Genomic DNA, 20,122 nt, shown 5'->3' with positions numbered 1-20,122 from the left:
GGACATGTTTTCTCTAGGTCAGTCTAAGTGCCGGCACCATCTGCAAATCTGCCATCCCCAATTCCACCAAACTGTCCTCCTCCCTCTCCCCCAGCAGACTCACTGGCGCTAACCCCTTATCATGCCAAACTGCCCCAATCCCACCAAACTGTTTCCAAGAGTTTATGGTCCAAGGGACCAGAAAATGGCTTCAAATTACAAGATAGCCATATTTCAAATTTTCTATATCATAAAGTATACAAAAACATATCTTTTCAGCTGTGAGTGACAGTAGCTTTGAATGATCCAATACTTTAAACTATCTGATATTGAACTAACAAAGTTTTTCCTGTACTAACTGCTCTGGAATCTTACATTATCCAGAAGAAGTTGGTTGTGTGCTGCCTGTGGGTGTATGCCATTATACAGATATGGGAATGTTTGCCATTTGAAACAGAAGTAGTTGGTTATGGCAGATTGGAAGAGGAAGGAGGAGGGGGATATCTCAAGTGATCGATGAGCTCCTCTTTGTACTGTGCAAGTGTTAGAATAGTTAAAAGTCATTGGTATCATTCTGTCTTGGGTGATATTGAAAAAAAAAAGCTGTTGAATGTATCTAGAGAAAATAATTAACTGGCTTTGGGGTTTTCTTCTCTAGAGGTGGGTGTCCGAAAAGTTCATTGTTGAGGGCTTAAGAGAGTTGGAGTTGTTTGGAGGTAAGTACTGTTTTGTTTTTTAGATCCTTCAATAGAAATCTTGTTTGTTTTGAATGTGAAGGTACCTATCTGGTGTAAATTAATGTCCAACTGCCACATAAATGAACAGATCAATTGGTAGTACTAAATTTTCAGATTGGCTTACAAAAGTGAATTTAGAAGGAAATAATTTGTCATATTATGTACAGGAGTTGATTTACAGCCTGTTGTAGTGCAGGTCTCGTGGCCTTTCAATTAATGTTTCATAACATTGTCTGAATAACCTGTTCTCTATGTTAAATGCAGATTTTGAGTCTGAAAAAGTTACTTGCAGCTTGTTAAATTTGCAAGCAAAAGCAAATGTTAAACTGTACAACTTCCCAGTAGAGCTGCCACACAGTGAGCTGGGTTCTGTTCTGCCTCATACCTCATTATCACAATTGGCAGCTGAATTCTGGTCATAGACCATCTGGTAGGTGATGTAAGCAATGGAAGGAAAATATCTGGGGTGGAGAAAAAATCCATTTTACTTATAAATTGAACAGATATGATCTTTCCATGTTTGGCTTCGTAACTACATTGAAACACATTTTTCTATCAGATGTTATTAGGCTGTGTCCACTTTCACCATGGTTACAAACCAATACCATTTAACAGAAGTCCTTAGCATAGCTTTTGAAAAATATTCCTGCCAACTCTAGGCATCAAAACCAGATTGGTTACACTGCTCAGTAGTATGTTAAGCTACCAAAATTGTTTTAGAACCTGACTGTAGCTAGTACATCTTTGCTGATGATGAGGCCTGGGCTATTTCCAGGGTTTTTTTTTTCCTGACTTACCAATGCTTCTTAGAAGAAATAACTTGTAAAATATCTGCCACAGTATAAAAAATCTGATTTAGAACCCTTCTTCTGAGAAGCTCTTAACCCTAGTATAAATAATGTAATTCCATCTGATTTTAATGTGAATTGTACTTGGGTTGAGAGTGGAACTACTGCATTTTACTTAAGCCCCTTGCTGCCTAGCAACACTGTTAGAAGTAGCCTAAGAAGGTTCAAATAAGATTTTTTGGTACTTTAGGAGATGTGGAATTCTGTAAAATATTTCTCCATTTTCTGCATCTTCCTTGTATGTGTCGTTAAACATTCTGAGATTATTTAAGTAAATTTTCCCCCTAGATATGTAAATACATCCATATCATCTTCTTTTAAAAATAGATTAAAGATCAGAAATTAAAAAAAAAAAAGTATGACTGATGAGGCTGTTTGAATCTGTTTAATTTCTGTGCTCTTTGATTACATTTCTACCTGTACCATTCTTGATATTTTTCATACTGTTTGTAACTCGCCATTGCAAATTTAATTGTAAATTTAAAATTTTCTGTCTGGGAGTGTTTACCTGTGTGTGCCTAGTACCAAAAGCTTACTTTTGGGTTATTTACATATCTGTTGAAGAAAACATGGTGAACGATTAATTTCTTTAATCCAGAGCAGCCTCTGGGTGACTCTCGGAGAAAAGTAAGTGATTTTTCTTGCAGGCTGTGGTGCTGTGTTTCATTGCATGGAGATATTTCCTTGTGGAAGCTTGATTTTTCTTTTTACCTTATTTATGTCATCTGTAGATTTAGACTACATTTGTGGAAACAGGTTTCACGCTGGAAAGCAGATTTTGGTGTGTGGTTTTGAAATGCTTGCGTGTGGTGGTTCAGTTATAATTCTAAAATTTATTCTCCAAAGCTCATGTTTTCAAATTGTTTACTGCTTCTGTATACTACACTTAAGTTGTCTTGCATTTGTTTCTGAAAAGCACCAAGCACCTGTAGCTCCTATTTACCTGAAATCATTTGAAGCTCTCTGTGTACTGAATGTTTGAAAATGGGCTGTGTTTCAGGTTGAACATTCAAAATTGGTACCTACTTCTGAACACTTTGACTATAATTTCCTTTCTTTGCTTTCTACCAATTCACCAAAAGAGGGCCCAGCATTAAAAAACAGAATTGGATCATCTTCAGTTTTAAAGGGGCTTTACCTTGCAAAATTCCATTGTGATTGCTATCTGTCTGACTTGCTTCAGAGCCCACATTACCAGTTTCATGCCTTTAACTGGTGCTGCATTTGGCATAGAATGTTTCACATTCTTAAAGATTAAATATCCTGTGGTGCCATGAAATACAAACCACACATATGATATAGCCAAAACAGGACAGCTTGGACTAGTCTAGTTCTTGTAGTCCTGGCCACAGAGGTTGTCTTAGCGTTTAAATTGGTATTAAATAAGTGATAATTCTGATAATAATAACTTTAAGCTCAAACTTGTGCAACAATTTAGCTTGTGCCTACAATTTTACTTGTGCAGACTAAACAGGTAAAAGTCAGGGTTATATTGGATTTGGTGTTTCCAGATGATATAGCCTCAGTTTAAACTCATTGTTTTACAGTGATGTCTTTTGTTAGGTTGTTGCAAATTTTTGTTTAGATTAGTCTGGAGACAAAATGCATCCATTGTGCGTAATTTGTCTCTCTAAATGGAAGACATTAGTGGGTACTTAGACATCTTTGTAGTGTTGGTGCTGAAGTTTTTTGCATTGAAAAAAGCACCAAAATAACTTTTCTATTTGGGTAGCTATGGAAGCAGGGCAGTATTTACTTAGGGAAAGGAAATTATTGTAACTTGAGTCAAAAGTGAGCATGAGACACTTAAGTGAAAACAACAAGTACCAAAATATTCTGTTTTACTATGGCAACAAACCCCAAATGTAATCCAAATGAATTTGATTTGGCAAATTCAACTCCTTACTGGAGTTGCACAGCTCTGGTTTCTTCATGGCATTGATAACAGAGCAATTTCCCTTTCAAAAATAATTTTCTTAAATGAAAGTCAAGTTAAATCCTAAACAGAAAGCCTGAGATTCCAACTGTTAATGAAGATCACATTTTATAAAGCTAATAAGGCATGGCTTTATCTTCCAGCTTTCATGACTTTTAACTGTACACCAAAATATGTCCTGTGTGAAAACCTTAGGAAACTTTTTTGCAGTATTTCATAAATTAACATTTCAGTTTAATGTCATGTTAATATTTTTATTCTTGTACAATGTTTAACATTTCATTAGAGTCCCTTTTGCATTAATATCTAGTTATTTTTAAAGCTTTCAAACTCTTAATGTTTCTACAGAGATGAATGAAATTTTCTGACATACTAGACTGTTTCTAAAAGGGTGCTGATAGTCTTTTCCATTTCAACTGAAACAGCCTGAGCAATATACTTGAAAATAATAGAATAAACTTATTTCATCTTTTTGCATCTGTTTTGTTGGCTTGTGTCATATCTGGGGTGGCTTTTATTAAAGCAAACCACTTACAGATTGCATACCAGCTTTCATTGCTCCAATAATGCTGCTTTTCAAGCCTTCAGTTTTCATTTCCTTGGTGGTGCCTTTCTGCTTTAGAGGTTTTCATCTGCCTGTATGCCTTTCCTGTTAATCCTGCTGTTGACAGGAGTGATTGGAAATGCTGAAAATTATAGTGAACAGGGCAATAACTGCAAATCAGAATTGGTAGAAATCTTTAATGGAAGTCTGCAGATAAGAATGGCAGCCTTCAATTCACAGCCAAATGACAGGTTTGTAACTGGCGCAAAAGATTGTAATCATTAGCCTCCAATCATGGCTGAGACATCCTAGTTGATATTTCTCTGCATGTCATTAGAATGATCTGGTACAATACTGTAGGGCCTCTTACTGAGGGTTACAATAGGCTTTGTGTCTTCTCCTCACAGATTGGTTACTACCCCTGTTTTACAGCTGGGAGAAAATGAGGCACAGCATGCCTTGCTCAAGGTCACACATTCAGTTACATGGCTGGGACCACAACCCTGGTGTCTTGACTCTTGGAGTGTGTATTACACATTAAAGGCAGCACTGTGCAGAGATACCAAAGCTGTCTACACACTAGTCGTGACCCAGAAGTAATATAGCTGCATTAGTAGGGCAGTGCATTTCAACTAAAGCCCTTCTGCTCTTCAGACTTAATTAGCTGGGGCACAGCATTGTATGGGCACAGTTATGTTGCTTCTGCTTGAGGACACACACAACTAGCTCAGGTCTCACTGCATTGTAATGCCCTGAGCCAGGTGAGCCTCCACCTGCTTCTTACCCAAGATATCTCTAGAATCACTTGTATTCAGAAGAAGAAGGGAAAGTTGCATGCCAGTACTGAACCAAGGTTTGTTTATATTTTAGTGGCCAAGGACAGGAGACTGACTCAGTGGTGTAATAAAACTTTCCCATCTCCAGCATTAGTAATTCTGCAGCATCTAAAGAGTAACACTTGCTCTGTTGCTCTGGAGCATTCATTGCTGAAGTAGTGCCTCAAATATCTAGGATAAGAATTTTTTTAAATCTCATTTTAATTTTTCAAGATTCAAATAATCAACAGCTAATCATATTACACCATTTGCTTTAACACTATAGTTATCATTGCTTTTAAAAAAATATACAGATAATGGTTAACTTCCTTTAGCAGATCCTAGATTTGATAGACTGCTTGTGACGGACATTGAGACAAGCTTATCCAATTACCCAGCAAGTATCAGGCTGAGTAGTATGACAGTATGATATTACCACCTTCATAATGGTCATCTTACTTTTATTCTAAATTTAAAGAACTTAAATGTAAATGAAACTGCCAGTCTCTTATGAGGCAGATCCTTATCCTTCCTGAATCTGCAGGTTGACTGAACAAATTGCTTCAGGTGAGTTTTATGTTGTTCCCTCTGTTTCATGTGGAATGTTAACTCTGAAAACTAATACCGTGGCTATTGGCCACATTCAGACACTGAATTTCTCCTGGAAGAGGCAGGAGAAACCACAAATGTACAGAGGTTCGGGATTATTCTCCCAGAGCAAAAATGATTCCCCCAGGACAACTAACCTGGGAACAACTAGGTTTCATTCACTCTCAGGAAAGTAAATATCTTTAACACATTCTCTCCTGAGAGAAGCCACGGCAGAGTCCTTCAGCATCAAAGGGTGCTTTGCCAATTCTCCCCAAATTCTCCTAGATCATATGAACATGGGTACACAGCCATTGTGACTTTTCAGTGTTAATCAGTTGAGCAGAAACAATCATCTGCTCTGGAACTGCGGGCATGAATAGTGTGCCACCACTGTTTTGTTATTTTCTTCAGGGTTGATTTGTGACAGCAAGTAAACATTCACAGCTGAGATCTTTACTCTGACTTTGAAATAAAAATCTGCTCCACTCCAATTTTTGTCTGGAATGTACATTTAACCTTTGAAATGTTTGCTGTTAGAATAGCTGACGTGAAGCTGCCTGTTCTGCAATCGATAGTCACTGTGAGCTTATCAGTACTTGGAAGTATCATCTCAGTATGATTGGTGGTCTGGAGTCTGATCTCTAGCAAGTATATAAATTGCAAAATCTGCATAGAAACATTTTATAGGACCTATTTTCTCATGTTCTTAATATTAGAATCTGAGGCCTTACCATTTCTCCAAGAAGGTAGTGCTTCAGCGGACATCCTTTTCCTCTGTTAAACTGGTTCTTTCCACTTAAGGAAACTAGAAATTTTATCTTGGTTCACTTTGCTTTAATTGTGGTAGAGAAATTGGGATCCTGTATTCACATGTTTAATATAATCATCAAAGAGAAAAGTTAGCTTGCCAAAAGCTATTACATTGTGAGCAACTTTGGAAGGAGTCCGCCTCATTGGGCAGTCTCAGAAGCTCTCTGTTGGTGTCTCATTTGTCCATAAGACTTCCATCTCTGCAAACATCAGTCTAAAGCTGATTTAAGCCACCAATGAAAATAAATCTGGGATAAACCCAATTCCCAGTGGACATTTAATGTATTGAAAAAGCTTCCATCAGTTTGCTACAAGCTGTAGTGCTATTCTCAGGAGAGCCAGCATTGAAATAACAAAAGCTCTGGAGCTTAAGTAGAATTGTGAGTTAAAATCTCCAGAGTTGATTGTGTTCTGTGAGCTGCTGCTCCAAGTATAGATGCTTTCATAATACTAAACCTAGCATCTCAATAAATGCTGTGTTACATGCCAGTTTGGAGGTGGTCTTGTAGATCTAGGAGGACATGCATTGGGGACTAAATACAGGAGAGCACTTTGGGTCAGGACTGACTTATGTTGCTTTATCTATGCATTGTCCTCCTGTTTTATACATTTTAAAGTAATTTGCCAGGTTCAGCTTCAGTGTTTTAAAGGACCTCCCATCCTACTGTGCATAAGTGGTGTCAGCAGTTTAGCTCTTTAAATATCAAGCTTGATTTGGTCCTTAGGAACAGTGGTTTGACAGTTGTTTTGAGCCCATTTTAATGTTTTTTATCAGTTGCTACTTAATGAAGCAGCTATTTAATACTAGTATCAAGAATGCTTTAAAACAGTGATGAGGAGGTAGAATAACATTTTGTATTAAGTAGTTTGTGATTAAAGAAACCTAACTAAATCTTCAGTGGGGTTATAGGTACAATGGCCCCTTGTGATGTCACACAACTGTAAAATAACATTTCTCCTTCAGTGATCAAAATAAGTGTATATTTTCAGATTCACTCCTCTGCTAGACTGTGAGAGATTCAGAAAATGTCTTTTATAGCAAATTTGCAGCTGGACATGAGTGAATTAGAAAGAGTCTAGTGTTCTGAGGTATCAGGGCATGTTTAATATTTCTGGCAGTTTTAAGATTAATTCGTCTTCTTTATCCGCACCTAGCAACATAAATGTATTTGACCTTTTGGTCACAGAGAGAACAAATCCAGGGCCCAAGTGTGTCACACTTCTAATTAGAACAAAAACTGAGGGATGAAATAACCCTGCAAGAAATAACGTAACATGCCTAAACAATGGGAAAAGGCTCCTCTTGCTTTTCTGGAAACCCCACCCAGGAAAATTGGAATGCAGCTGGGCTTTCGGCATGGCCAAAACTTGAGACCTCTTTTTGTGCTTCAAATCATTTGTCAGTTTTTGTGACAGACTCCTATAACGCAGCTCAGACTATAATGCCTCTATGAAATTGCAGAGCTTGGTTGAAATGAGTTTTAAGCATGACTGAGCATGAACAGAGGGGAACATTTGTCTTTTCTACTGGTGCATGTAGATATAGCAGAAAGCTCTGTTAGGTATAGTGAATAGAATCTGATAGGCTTGGGAGTGTGGCTGCCGTGTTCATTTGGACTAGCTCTTGGCTGCAGCTAAACTCTTGCTCTTATTTAGACCTTCTTTTTTTGTTTGTGCCTGATCTACATGTCTGGAGCAAAGTTGGTTCATCATTTCCTGCAAATACAAGAATTCAGCTGTGTGTTTGTCTTACCACAGAGAGCACTTGAACAGATAAGCAGCTGAAAAGCAGAAGCCTCTGCATTGTACAGGAAAAGCTTCTTGCCAGTATGCAGAAAGAGTGCTACAAACAGGATTTCATTTGATTGGCTGTGCAGAGGCAGATGGCTGGTAGTATTAAAAACTTGTAAAAGATGGGAGAAAGCGTATTGTTCTGAAGGGACAGGGGTAAGGCTGTCATGCACAGCAGTGATTGGCTTTGTTAAAATCTTTTTGGGGGGAACTTTTTTACAGTAAATAGGAAATTACCTTGTTTGGTTATATGCAATGGGATGCAGATGTCTGGACCTTATGAAATGAGACATTTCCTGGATTGAAAAAATATCTGAGAAGATACAGTTCTGCTTTTACTTCCAAATTCCCTTCATTAATACACATATATGTCCAAATACTATAAACATGTGCATTAACGTGCATCATAGCTGCTCTTCTAGATGACCTTTGTTTCTCTCGCTGACTTTTCTCTTGTTTTTCTAGACCAATGAAGCGAGCTCAGAGTCGATAGCATCTTCCCCCAAAAGGGACGCCATGAGCAGCTTTTCACCAGATAGCAACTGTTATGAGTTGCTCACCATTATAGGTAATGTTTCTAAGGAAAGAATTTTCATGTTTCAAGGATCCTTCCTCAAAGGAAGCTGGATGTTCCTTTTCTGACTTCTTGTTTTCTGAAATGTTTTTTTCTGTCTTAGTTGTATTATTAATTGTAAAATCACTTCCCGTCTTGAAAGCCTTACAGTTGAATCTAAAGGAAGAACAGGATGTGAGAAGGTTGTATGGTCCTGAACTTAAAATGAAAGGGCACTAGATGGGACTCTTGAGTCTTTTTTCTAGCCCAGCCATTTGCTTTATGGGTGACACTCTGCAAGTCACTTCACTACCCCTCTTTGCCTCAGTTGTTTTTTAATCTGCAAAACGGTAAAGTAATGCCCCACTTCTCAGAAGAGTTGGGAACACATGCTTATAGGTGGTGTACTTTAAATGAAAGCTTATGTTTTATTGTAACAACTTGTTATTCCACAAATTTGTAAACAGTTGTTCAGGTGAGAGAGGGTGTGAGCATTACTGCTGAAGAAGTAGTATTAATGGAAACTCTCCAGCAGTGAAGTTCAAGCAACAATGTTATTTTGGTGCTCATGGAATTAATTTCTCTTTCTCTTTCTCTTCCAGGCCAAGGCTTTGAGGATCTGATGATTGTAAATCTAGCTAGGTATAAACCAACAGGAGACTATGTGACAGTCAGAAGGATTAACCTGGAGGCCTGCACTAATGAGATGGTGACATTCTTGCAGGTAACTTTGTGCAGCATCTTTCATTTATATTGAAACAATTTGAGATCTAAGATACAAGACACTACAGAAACAGATTATTATTGTAGGGGGATTGTCCTGGCTGAAATCGAGACTTTTTATTGAATCCGTTTGGTTTTGGAGGAATTATCCCTCGCTTGCAGGAATGAACTTTCCATGCTGAACTGCTAGAAGCTCATCCTATGAATTTAGTTTCAAAGCAGAGAGTTAGTGGATAAGTCTTCAAATTCAGGAGATCTCATGCCATAATTTGTTTATCCTTCTCTAGTAAATAGAGACATGGATCTTGACAGAAAGGAGATGCTGCTTTTTTTTAAATACATCAAAAACATCTCTATGTTCCTTGAGTTGGGAAGCTGGGATTGTCAATGAGCACTCCTGAGTCCAGTGCTAAGTTAGTAATACCCATTTGCAGATACCAAACCAGGACAGTCCAACTCTAGTGAGAAATTATTCCAGCTGTCAAACCTCTCCTCTCTGCAAAAGAAAATAAGGATTTCTTTTGAGAAGGTTCAGGATAATCATCTGATGAAAGAATTTTAAAGCCTCGCTTGCTTCTAGACTTAATATTAGACTTTAGGTGATGACACTGAAGTTTTCAAATGCTTGGACAAAAATAGTCTGTTCTGTGAAGAGAGTGTTTATTGAGGACAGCGATGTGCAATTTCACGCATATGACTAAAGAACAACAGAAAATCTTCACCTAAGCTAAGACACAGCAACAACACACAATTTAGAACGTACAACTTAGCCTAATTTAGGACACAGCAGCAACTGCGTAAGTTTTCCATAGTCCCAGGGATAGTCTTCAACCAGGCATTCAGAAGTTTTTTTTTGTTTTGTTTTGTTTGGGGGGGCGGGTTCACAGTAGGTTTAGCTGCTGGGGGCAGTCTCACAGACCTTATTTTTGCCTGGGTTTTTATAGGCAATCTGCACCCCCTTCTCCACCTTTGGTGCCATGACAGTGGCATACTTTTTTCATCTGGTGTTTGATTCCATGCCTTGGGATGTTTGTCTGATGGTTCCTTGTTTTCACCAGACTCACTTTGAAATGTAAATGTAACCCCCACCACCACCATCTATGATTAAAGGGTCAGAGACTTTTGTGTTGGCCCCATAGTTTGGCCAACACAGTCTATTTTAAATGTCCAGAATGCAGATGTTCTGTACTCTGGATCTCTACAGTTAGTTATTTAACTGTGCTCTTATTCTAAGTATCTTTTTTGCTTTTAGGGTGAACTTCATGTGTCCAAGCTCTTCAGCCATCCCAACATTGTGCCATACAAAGCAACCTTCATAGCTGCTGATGAGCTATGGGTAGTGACACCCTTCATGGCCTATGGTAAGTGGAGAAGGGACACTTGTATTATTTGACAGGGTCAGCTAGTGGTTTTGGGAAAAGACCTTTATTTTAGGAGGTGACATCATCAGTTCTTTCTGCTCCATCAAAAACATTTCTTGGTTTCTTTCTAGGTTCTGCAAAGGATTTAATCTGTACCCATTTTACAGATGGAATGTGTGAACTGGCTATTGCTTATATCCTCCAAGGAGTTCTGAAAGCCCTTGACTATATTCACCATATGGGTTATGTACACAGGTAAAAAGGGAATCGCCTCTCCTACTCTGTGTAGAATCTGCTGCAAAGTCTTGCAAATGACATTAATTCAGAGGGAACTGGGTAGCTCATGGGACTGTTAATAGATTATGATGCCTTTCTCGTTTAAGCTGCCTGGTTCAGCCTAGGGTGGTAGTGCTTGAGCATTGCTTAATCTGACAGCTGTTTGATAGACTGTGAAATGAGTTGTCTATCTCAGTTCATTTTCCTGGAGACAGGTGTCCAGCTTGCAAAGAAACCACCAAAGGAATTCATGGTAAGAGGCATCCTGGTCAATCTTTACAGTTAAGAAAACTATGCTAACAGCTGCAGAGGGAGTTGGGATTGAGGGAAAATGAGGAGTTTGCCCTGATAGTTACAGTGTCCAGGACCTTTAGGCCTGCACTTTTCTTTATTGTAAAACTATTACTTTTTAAAAAGTTAAACCAAAGGTTGAACCTGGGGTAAAGTGCATTAGTAATGTATGTCCAGATTTAGGTCTTTGCCAGGGCCTCTGAGGTATAAAGATGAGAAAAGGGAAGTTGTGACAGCAGAAAACAGCTGTAATCCTTTGTCAAGGAAGTTGTTAGGGGCTATGAGAGGACTGTGACAGGAAGAGAGTATAGGAATGTAGTAATTTCTCCAGAACCCAAAGTATAAATTTAAATCCGTTTCTTCCTATGGAAATGACAGGGGGCATGTGACAGTGTAGCCACCTGCTGCTGGCATATTGAGGTCTCGGCATATGGAGGCATAGGGAATCGGGTCCATGTGTCTCCTGGCTTTATTGTAATACTACGCAATATTCATAGGTGGCTGTTAAGGGTCAAATTCTTCCCTTCTTTCATTGCTGCTTACTATGTTGCTCTTGGATGCTGTTGGGGCAGTTATCTTCCATACCTTCAGTCAGTGAAACACCGAGTAAATTAGAGCTTCAGTCTTTCCACAGACTCGCTTTCACTTCTAGCTTTATTCAAATAATGGTAAAAACATGCCTGTTTTTGGCTGTTTTTTTCTTTAAAGGAGTTGAAGGCATTTTTATGCATAAGTGCTTGATATTATTGGGCTGTTCTGATCTCTCATCCAAAACCAGTGCCTGCAGCCACTTAATCTGTTTGTTGCCTGCTCCCCCCGCCCAAATTCCTCCCAAACTATTGTGTATAGTGGAAGTAAGTTTCTAAAGCAGATTGTAGAAGGCTCCCAACTGTTGGGTATTTGATAAATGGACCAGCGACATATCTGGGCTTCAGATTATTCCCTCCTTAGCTCCTATATAGAATGCACATAGAGGGATGCCATGAGGACTTGAAATTCCTTCTAGGGTAAGTAATCTTTGACTTTCTTGCCTTAAGGAGCGTGAAAGCCAGCCATATCCTCATCTCTGTGGATGGAAAGGTGTATCTCTCTGGCTTGCGAAGTAACCTGAGTATGATCAACCATGGGCAACGACTCAAAGTTGTTCATGATTTCCCCAAGTACAGCATCAAGGTTCTTCCCTGGCTCAGCCCTGAAGTTTTACAGCAGGTATGTTTGAAGACCTTTGGTCAGTCATTTTCTTCCTCTTTCTCAGTCTTGTCTTGATGGAAAACAGTTCCAGACAAGACGCACAAATTTATTTTCAAGCTAATTTTGTAGCCTTGGAAGAACATGTGACCACATAACCATGATTGTTGGAAGAGATGCATCAGACTTCCTTGGAATTTGCTTTCTTTCCCCCGCTATAGGTTTCAATGCAAATTACTCAGTTTCATAGTAAGAGAACTGGGCTCTTGGGCACTTGCATAGCCAAACTTATTCTCCTTAATAGAACATGGTGCTTGCAGCCATCTGCAAAAACCAGACTTCTCCCCATGGCCTTTCTTACCTCATGGGAGAGCCCCTAATGGTGGCTGCGCAGGTCTGACAACACTCATCCTGAGGTTTATGAATATCTTTACATTCTGTGGGACTTCATGTGTTGTGGTTCCCTTTGGTAACTGGCAGGAAGAGTTTTAAAGACAGACTCTGTCTCTTCCAGTTGGTCCCCCAGGGTTGGCAGAGAAAGCAATGAAGGCAGACTTCCTTCCTGAACCTGACTGGAATCTTGGATGCCAGGTCAGGACCTTCACCTGCAGTGTTTGCGTTGCCACCTTAGCAGAATCAGCTGTTTAAAGGTTATATTTTAATCTGCTTGTACACGGCATTTGTAATCTTGCTGTGTTTGTGTAGTTGTGGGACATGGTTCAGTGATGACAATCTCTGACTGCTCAGAGCCACTGATGTTGCTTCAGAAAGTTAAACTGACATCTTAGAAACTTCTAGTGTCACTTTTCCTTCTATCAATCTTTTCCTGCTTGCACCTTTTCTTAAAAATAATTAAAAACAGCAGTGTGGCAGGGGGGAAGTGAGTGTTAATTGGATTAAAATGAGCCTGTGAGAGGGTCTTTGTAATGACATTGGTAGGATCTTTGCCTGCTAGGCAGTGTTCAGGTTTCTGGTGGTGTTTCCAAAAGCTAGAAAGAGAATGCTGTAAGTAGCACCTAGGTATGTGTAGCTAGATAGGTTCATCTTGGGTATTTGCAGGCTTCCCCAGGACTAAAATGTGTTAGCACCTCACAACCCTGAATATACTAAATCTATACAGTAGCAATGTGTTTTATCCATTTTACAGGTGGAGAAACAAGGCAAAGAGGGGTTAAGCAGCTTCCTCATGCTGACATGGAAGATAATGGTGGAGTAGGGAATTGAATGGTCCTGTGTTTCCCAAGTGACAAACTAGTGCCCTAACCCCTGAGCTGTTCTCCTCCTGCCTCCATGGAAGAAACAAACTGATTGTTCACCTTTTTTAAATTCAAATCTGTTGTCTTGTAGTATAAAAAGATAGAATTCCCCTGTTGAAGTCTAGAATATTTGATTTCACCAGTTTTAGCTCTTCCTCATTGGTAGCTGATCAGATTCTCACAAGGCTACGTGTAACAGTTACCTGAATCTGTATCTAATTCTGCCTCTCTTTCCTAGAATCTCCAAGGCTATGATGCAAAATCTGACATTTATAGCGTGGGGATAACAGCCTGTGAACTGGCAAATGGACATGTCCCATTTAAAGATATGCCTCCTACTCAGGTAGGGTTTACTTCTGTTCTCTGTGTGGCTTCTGTTCTCCTTCCAGCCCAGCAATTTAACTGCATGCTATGCAGCCAGGAAAATAGATTCTGTGCTGCTCTTGTAGTTCTCTACAAGGAGCCAAGCTAGTAGCATCAGTGGGAGGAGACGTAAAACACAAATTCTGACCTTGTGAGGTCATTAACATACAATGGCCCTTTTTCACCAAGTTAAGACCATTAGCTCTGGGTCTCTGAACAGATTACAAGATGGTTAAGTATACTGTGTCTTTTCTTACCTCTGTTTTGGTTCTTTTTCTTTCTTATTAGATAGCATTGCTGTTAAACTGATGACTTTGCTAGCCTGAACATCTCTAAATGTCTTCACATACTTTCTTAGACAGAGACCTATGAGGTTATCTCTTTGCTAGTATAGGATTATTCCCTAATGTTATTTTTAGTGCTCTCTTCCCAGTCCAGTCTTAAGTGTTCTAAAGTATAGAGATTCTTTAAAAATACTCTGGGTTTGGACTTGTTACTGATTGGTTTGTCAAATGCACATTAAGCCCCCACTTTTATTTCTCCTCTTGGGGCTCCTTTCTTCCCTGAATAGAAGGATACATCTGAACAGATGTACCACGTGGGTTTCTGTTGAAGCTGGGAGTCCAATATAACACACTGTTCATGAGACAGGGAATTAAAGTTGATCCCTTCCTCAAATACTAGATGTGAGCTTCTCCCACCAGAGTTGGTAGCAAGTCTTCCACTGTTTTCAGGAGAATCAGGAAAATCCCATTTAGTGTAAAACAATCCTGGCTTGCAGACTGACTGTGGGCGGCATCTCAGTGATGTCTGTCTTTTTTTTTTTCGTGTGGGCAAGCGCTTGAATTCTTCCAGAAATCAGGGACTCACCTGGAAAGATGGAATAGAAATATCTACTAGGAAATTCAAGCTAGAGAACTCAATTGACTGTTTGACACCTCTCTGCACACAGATGGTGTTGTGCACATGCGTTGCTCTTGCAGTGTAGAAATTAGTTGGAATGTGTAACCTCTACCAGCTTAGAAAGATGCATACTTCTGAGCTGTCCTGTGTGGCTGAAGTTACATCATTGCTCTAGTAATGAAAGCATTGTTCAGAACATTCCTACAGAAGTGGTATTGCTGGAGTCTTGGGATGTGAAGGTTTAAGGAGAATTTGGGAGGCATTGTTTCTACCTGTTCTAGTCTCTCCTCACTGTTAGTGCAAGCTGACTTTTTCTTATATCTAGCCACTTCATGAAACCTTGCTGGCAAAATAAAGGTGTCCAAATGCTGCTGAGGGACTGAGGATCCAACAGAAGTTCCATGAGCAATTTTCCCAAATCAGGAGAATCCTAATAGTACAGCAAAGGCTCTGATTTTTTCCCCCCTATGCAACGTCTGCCTTCTTTGAACTGTCAAACTGGATATCTAACCTTTACAGGTTATAAATGTGCATACAAAAGTTGCCTGCCTCTCTGATTTCCATCAAGTAAGACTCCTTCAAGGGTCCAGAAGCTGCACTGTGGAGTTGTACGCTATGACTTGTGGGATCAGACCTCATGTGAGAACAGCATTAGGCCTACCACATTCTGATTGTAGCAATCCATTAGATTAGCCACTGAAGAATGCTAGAATCTGTCTTGCATAAAGAGTAGGGCTGCATGAAAGCATGATGTTTTCTGGTCATGGACTGCTTGTAGTACACCACAGTTGATTATTTTTGTATATTAACATGACAATTGAATTTATCCTAGTGGGACCTGCCAGCTCTCTTACTGTGCTCTTCTGTTGTCTGTATTGTGCATGTAGCACTTTTTTCATCCTTTTCCTTTCAGATGCTCTTGGAGAAGCTGAATGGGACAGTTCCATGTCTGCTGGACACCACCACGATTCCTGCTGATGAGCTAACTATGAAACCATCCCGCTCAGGTGCTAACTCAGGGATTGGTGAAGGCATGGCTGTTAGCAACGTGAGGGCCTCCAATGGAGAGTCGACGCTGCATCCTTATCTTCGGACTTTCTCACCTCATTTCCATAACTTTGTAGAGCAGTGTCTGCAGCGTAACCCAGATTTCAGGTACAGCTGTAATAGGAGTCTGTGGTCACAGGCATGCTGTTAAACACCATTTGGGGCCTGGTTATTTTAACTTTCGGCTCTCTCTGATACTGAGGTTGCTTAATCAAGGTTTCTGAGTTGGGTCTACAGTGGTATTTAATTAAGTGATCATTGAAAAGCAAACTGCATTAAATTGTACCATGTATGTACAGCAAAAGAGCTGTGCAGATAGTTCTACATATGTTGCCTGAAAGCAGTACTGTAGTACTTCAGTGGGACTTCCCTTTAGAGATCTCATAGCATTTTGAAGTTCCTAACTGCCTCACAACCTCCTTCTTAGATGGTAGTGTTTTACAGCTGGAGAAACTGAGGCAAAAGTTAAATACCTTGGCCACCACACCCCAGATCTTTGGTGTATGCTGGGAAGCTAAGCCAGGAGTTGGGACTTCCAGTCTCCAATGGACACTTTTGGCTTTGTTTTCACCAATAGGAGCACTTCTGTTGTCTAGCCCAGGGGTTTTCAACCTTTTTAAAGAAGAGTACCCCTTTTGGTGGCAGTGATCAGACGCAGGGCGGAGGGGGCTTGCACGCTGCCGCCACCACCCGCCATGCCCCACTTTCTCACAGCCAGTTGCACGTACGGCTCTGTGGGCTGCTGACAGGCCTTACACCCAGCCAGTCGCATCCCACCCGTCACCAGCCTGCAGAGCCACGTGTGTGACCAGCTGTTGGAAAGCGGCGCACAGTGGCGGCATGGGGCAGTGTGCAGCACTGGCAGTGCGGGGTGGTGAATGGTGGTGGCAGCCACCGCATATGAGCCTCCCCCCTCCCCCAGGAGGTGGCGGTGCAAGGTGATGGGTGGTGGTACTCTGTCCCCGCTTGCCTGCATGTATCCCCTAGGACCTTCCCAAGTACCCCTAGGGGTATGCGTACTCCCAGTTGACAACAGTACAGCTTGTCTTGTGATTGTCATGAATGAATGCTGGAAAGCAGATACCCTGTTTGGAACAGTTCGTTTTATGTAGATATTAGGCTCAGAGAAAAGTTGGAATAGCCTGTTTACCTTGGAGTTGTTAGGTGGCAAGCAGGATGTAGAATCATATTTCCTTCTGGTTCTGATGTTTCATATTTCACAGAAGAGTAAAAAGATGAAATACTCTTTTGGGCAGGAATTTTTAATGTGAGATATCTCTGGGCTCTGTGATAATACAAATTACCTTGAACAAATACTCCTGCCTTTGTCTGAGGTAATTTGCATTATCACAGAGCTCTGAGATACCTCAACACGCAAAAATTCCTGCCCGGAAGAGAGTTCCATCTTTTTATTCCTCTGTGAAATATGAAACAGCAGAACCAGAAGGAAATATGATTCTACATCCTGCTTGCCACCAAACAACTTCAAGGTAAACAGACTATTCCAACTTTTCTCTGAGCTTAATCTGCATAAAATGAACTGTTCCAAACAGGAGATTTTACCACACCTTCAACTCTCCCATAAAATATGAACTTTCATTTCTACCTAGGAGAACTTTTACAATCTTTTCTCATATGCCTGAAAAAGGGTGCTTATGCCTGAAAGCTTACAAATAAAGAATTGTTTTTGCAAAAATCTAGTTGGTCTAATAAAAGATACCACCCCTACCACAAGTTCTGATTCCTTTTGCCTCTAATATAGCTATACCCTGGATACCTGAAAAGCAGATATAGAATTGTATTTCTTCTTGCAGTGAGCTTACAACCTCCTGCAGTCCTCTGGTTTTATAACAAGATACTTTAACCATAATGCCCTTCAGAATTTGCTAATGGAAGTTTTTTGTTTTTTTGGGGGGGGGGTGTTGTATGGGCATGTGTGTGAATATATAATTTGTCTTGCTGTTGAGGAAAGGGGAGTTTACAGCAAAATAATTGTTATTCAGTTATCACACAATGTGATGCAGTTAATTGATTGCTGTCTTGAGGAGCCATGAATCCCATTCCCATCCAGGGAATACCATATTTACTTGAATACAATTCCCATTCCCCTAGTTGGCATGGGTGGGGGGCAACCCCTCATCTCATAATTGCATACAAGGAAATCTCACTAAATACATTAGCTGCATGCAGATATAAAAAACCCCAAAACAACCACCCCCCACTGCCAATGGCACTTTATTTTAAACTCGCACACCCCTGCAGTGAGCCCAGTACATGTCCAGAAGAGGCAGCATGTTAATTGGACCCAGCTCACTCAGTGCCTGTATAGATCGGGTGCTTTAGTGGGGCTTTTTAGGCAGTTTTATCTAATAACTGATTGAATCGGCTTTAGTCAAAAGCACCAGAAAGCCCCACTGAAGCGCCCAATCTATACAGATGCTGCAGAGCCGGGTCAAAGTAATGCACTGCTGCTTCAGGTAAAGTACAGGTTTTTAGGTGGGGTGGTTTAATATTTGCAAACAGCCCTAATTTATCATTAAACTGCTATGAAAACCAGCATGTGCTCAGCACTGGAAATTATGAAATCAATTTAAATGCAACAAATGCTGAGCATAACTATAAAACACATTGGGCAATCGTGCTGATGGGAATCTACCACAAAGATAGGTTGGTGCAGGCCATTTGAATAAGACATATAGCAGTGCCCATTAAGCACAGTCCCCCTCAGCACGGACTCTTTCAAATCATGATGAGCCCTAACATTGCATACATTTTTACTTCCTCATCACTCCCACAGCTGAACTGTGCTTTTCTTTCCCATTTCCAATTATTCCTGTTTCTTCACCAGCCTTAAATACCTAGCAAACATCACCAAGTGGGGTCCCAAACAGTTCACCCCAAACTGTCATCCCCCTTCTCTCAGCCTGTTGCATATAATTAGAGTGGCCCCACCCTCCATGCGGTGAAGCTGCACCAGGGTGCTCTGCACCTCATCTACATATAATTTTTTTGAAGCATCCCAGGACTTGTGACGAGAACACCTGGTTCCAGTCCTGAGTGGGATTATTAGCAGATGGATCCTCTGAGAGGGGTATCTGGAGTACACACATATACTGAGCAGTGCTGAGCTGTGCAGTCACCAGGGCTTGAATTGCTGTTGACTCAGACCCAGCCTAATGAACTATACAGTAAATCATGAGCCTTGGGTTTTGGACTAGTATCATGCATAGTTTGTAGTACATGTAAGTAGGTGCCCAAATGCTGCTCAGAAGTGCTTTTATGGGGTACCTGTGCTAAAACTTGCAGCAGTTTTAAAAAAATGTAATATGCATCAATTGTGGATGAACTACATGCATGGGTACTATATGCAAATTGTGACAGCCCTGTTAGTTAATTTCAGGGTTACTGTTTTCAGATTTGCTCCTCAATTCCATGTACTCAGGGAGAGCAGGGTCTGACAGTAAGAAGAGGGGGAAGGGGCTGCCAGGGGAAAAAGTGAGGGGTAGGGGTTAAGCAGAGTAAAGGGGGTTACCTGGTCCTCCCCAGATTTATTTTCCCTGCTGTAGCAGTGGGAGGTGAACAAATTCAAGGCAAACCTCCAATAATTAAATTCTGTACATGGAAATTTATAACAAATTTATACATTTTCCATGTATGGAGTTTAATTACTGGGGGATCGTCTTATAATCAGGGTTGTCTTCTCTTCAAGCAAAAGCAGGAACTCCATTCTGACTATCACCTTCCCCTCTTGTAAGGCAGATTCTAATGTGCTAGTGGTTGGGAGCCATGGGTTTTATCCCAGGAGTCCCTTTTTGGGACATTGATTAAGTCATTCCCCACTCTGCCTCAGTTTCCTTGGTGTTTGTAAAGTGTTACAAGGCCATCAGGAAAGCATTAAAAGGGCAGCATGTCACTTATGTGTATCACACTTTGTTTTCATATGTTGACTCACTGTTTTGATTCTCTCTTACACAGGCCAAGCGCAAGCACCCTGCTGAATCATTCTTATTTCAAGCAGGTAAAGTGGTTCATTTAATCTCCCTGTCAAGTGCATTGGTCTTTCCATGATGGCCCTCGTGCTATGGCTTTGCTGCTCCCACTCTGGTGGGA

The 20,122-nt window shown here is 40.5% G+C and overlaps 1 protein-coding gene across 1 annotated transcript in view; it reads left to right on the top strand.

Moving 5' to 3' along the window:
- The window catches only part of STRADA (STE20 related adaptor alpha), a 31,172-nt gene that overhangs the window by 8,855 nt on the left and 2,195 nt on the right, over positions 1–20,122 (top strand). The window contains exons 4-13 of the mRNA XM_090044184.1: positions 638–695; positions 2,163–2,191; positions 8,517–8,619; positions 9,207–9,328; positions 10,580–10,688; positions 10,820–10,943; positions 12,293–12,464; positions 13,938–14,042; positions 15,879–16,120; positions 19,988–20,030. Of these exons, the coding sequence (XP_089900310.1) occupies positions 638–695; positions 2,163–2,191; positions 8,517–8,619; positions 9,207–9,328; positions 10,580–10,688; positions 10,820–10,943; positions 12,293–12,464; positions 13,938–14,042; positions 15,879–16,120; positions 19,988–20,030 (1,107 nt within the window). The remainder of the gene's footprint in view (positions 1–637; positions 696–2,162; positions 2,192–8,516; positions 8,620–9,206; positions 9,329–10,579; positions 10,689–10,819; positions 10,944–12,292; positions 12,465–13,937; positions 14,043–15,878; positions 16,121–19,987; positions 20,031–20,122) is intronic.

This window comes from Crocodylus siamensis, chromosome 4, assembly GCF_052110815.1.
Source record: "Crocodylus siamensis isolate JL-2025a chromosome 4, ASM5211081v1, whole genome shotgun sequence".
Taxonomy (NCBI): Eukaryota; Metazoa; Chordata; order Crocodylia; family Crocodylidae; genus Crocodylus; species Crocodylus siamensis.
Note: the sequence above shows the minus strand (reverse complement) of the source record. Positions and strands in the feature narration are given on the sequence as shown.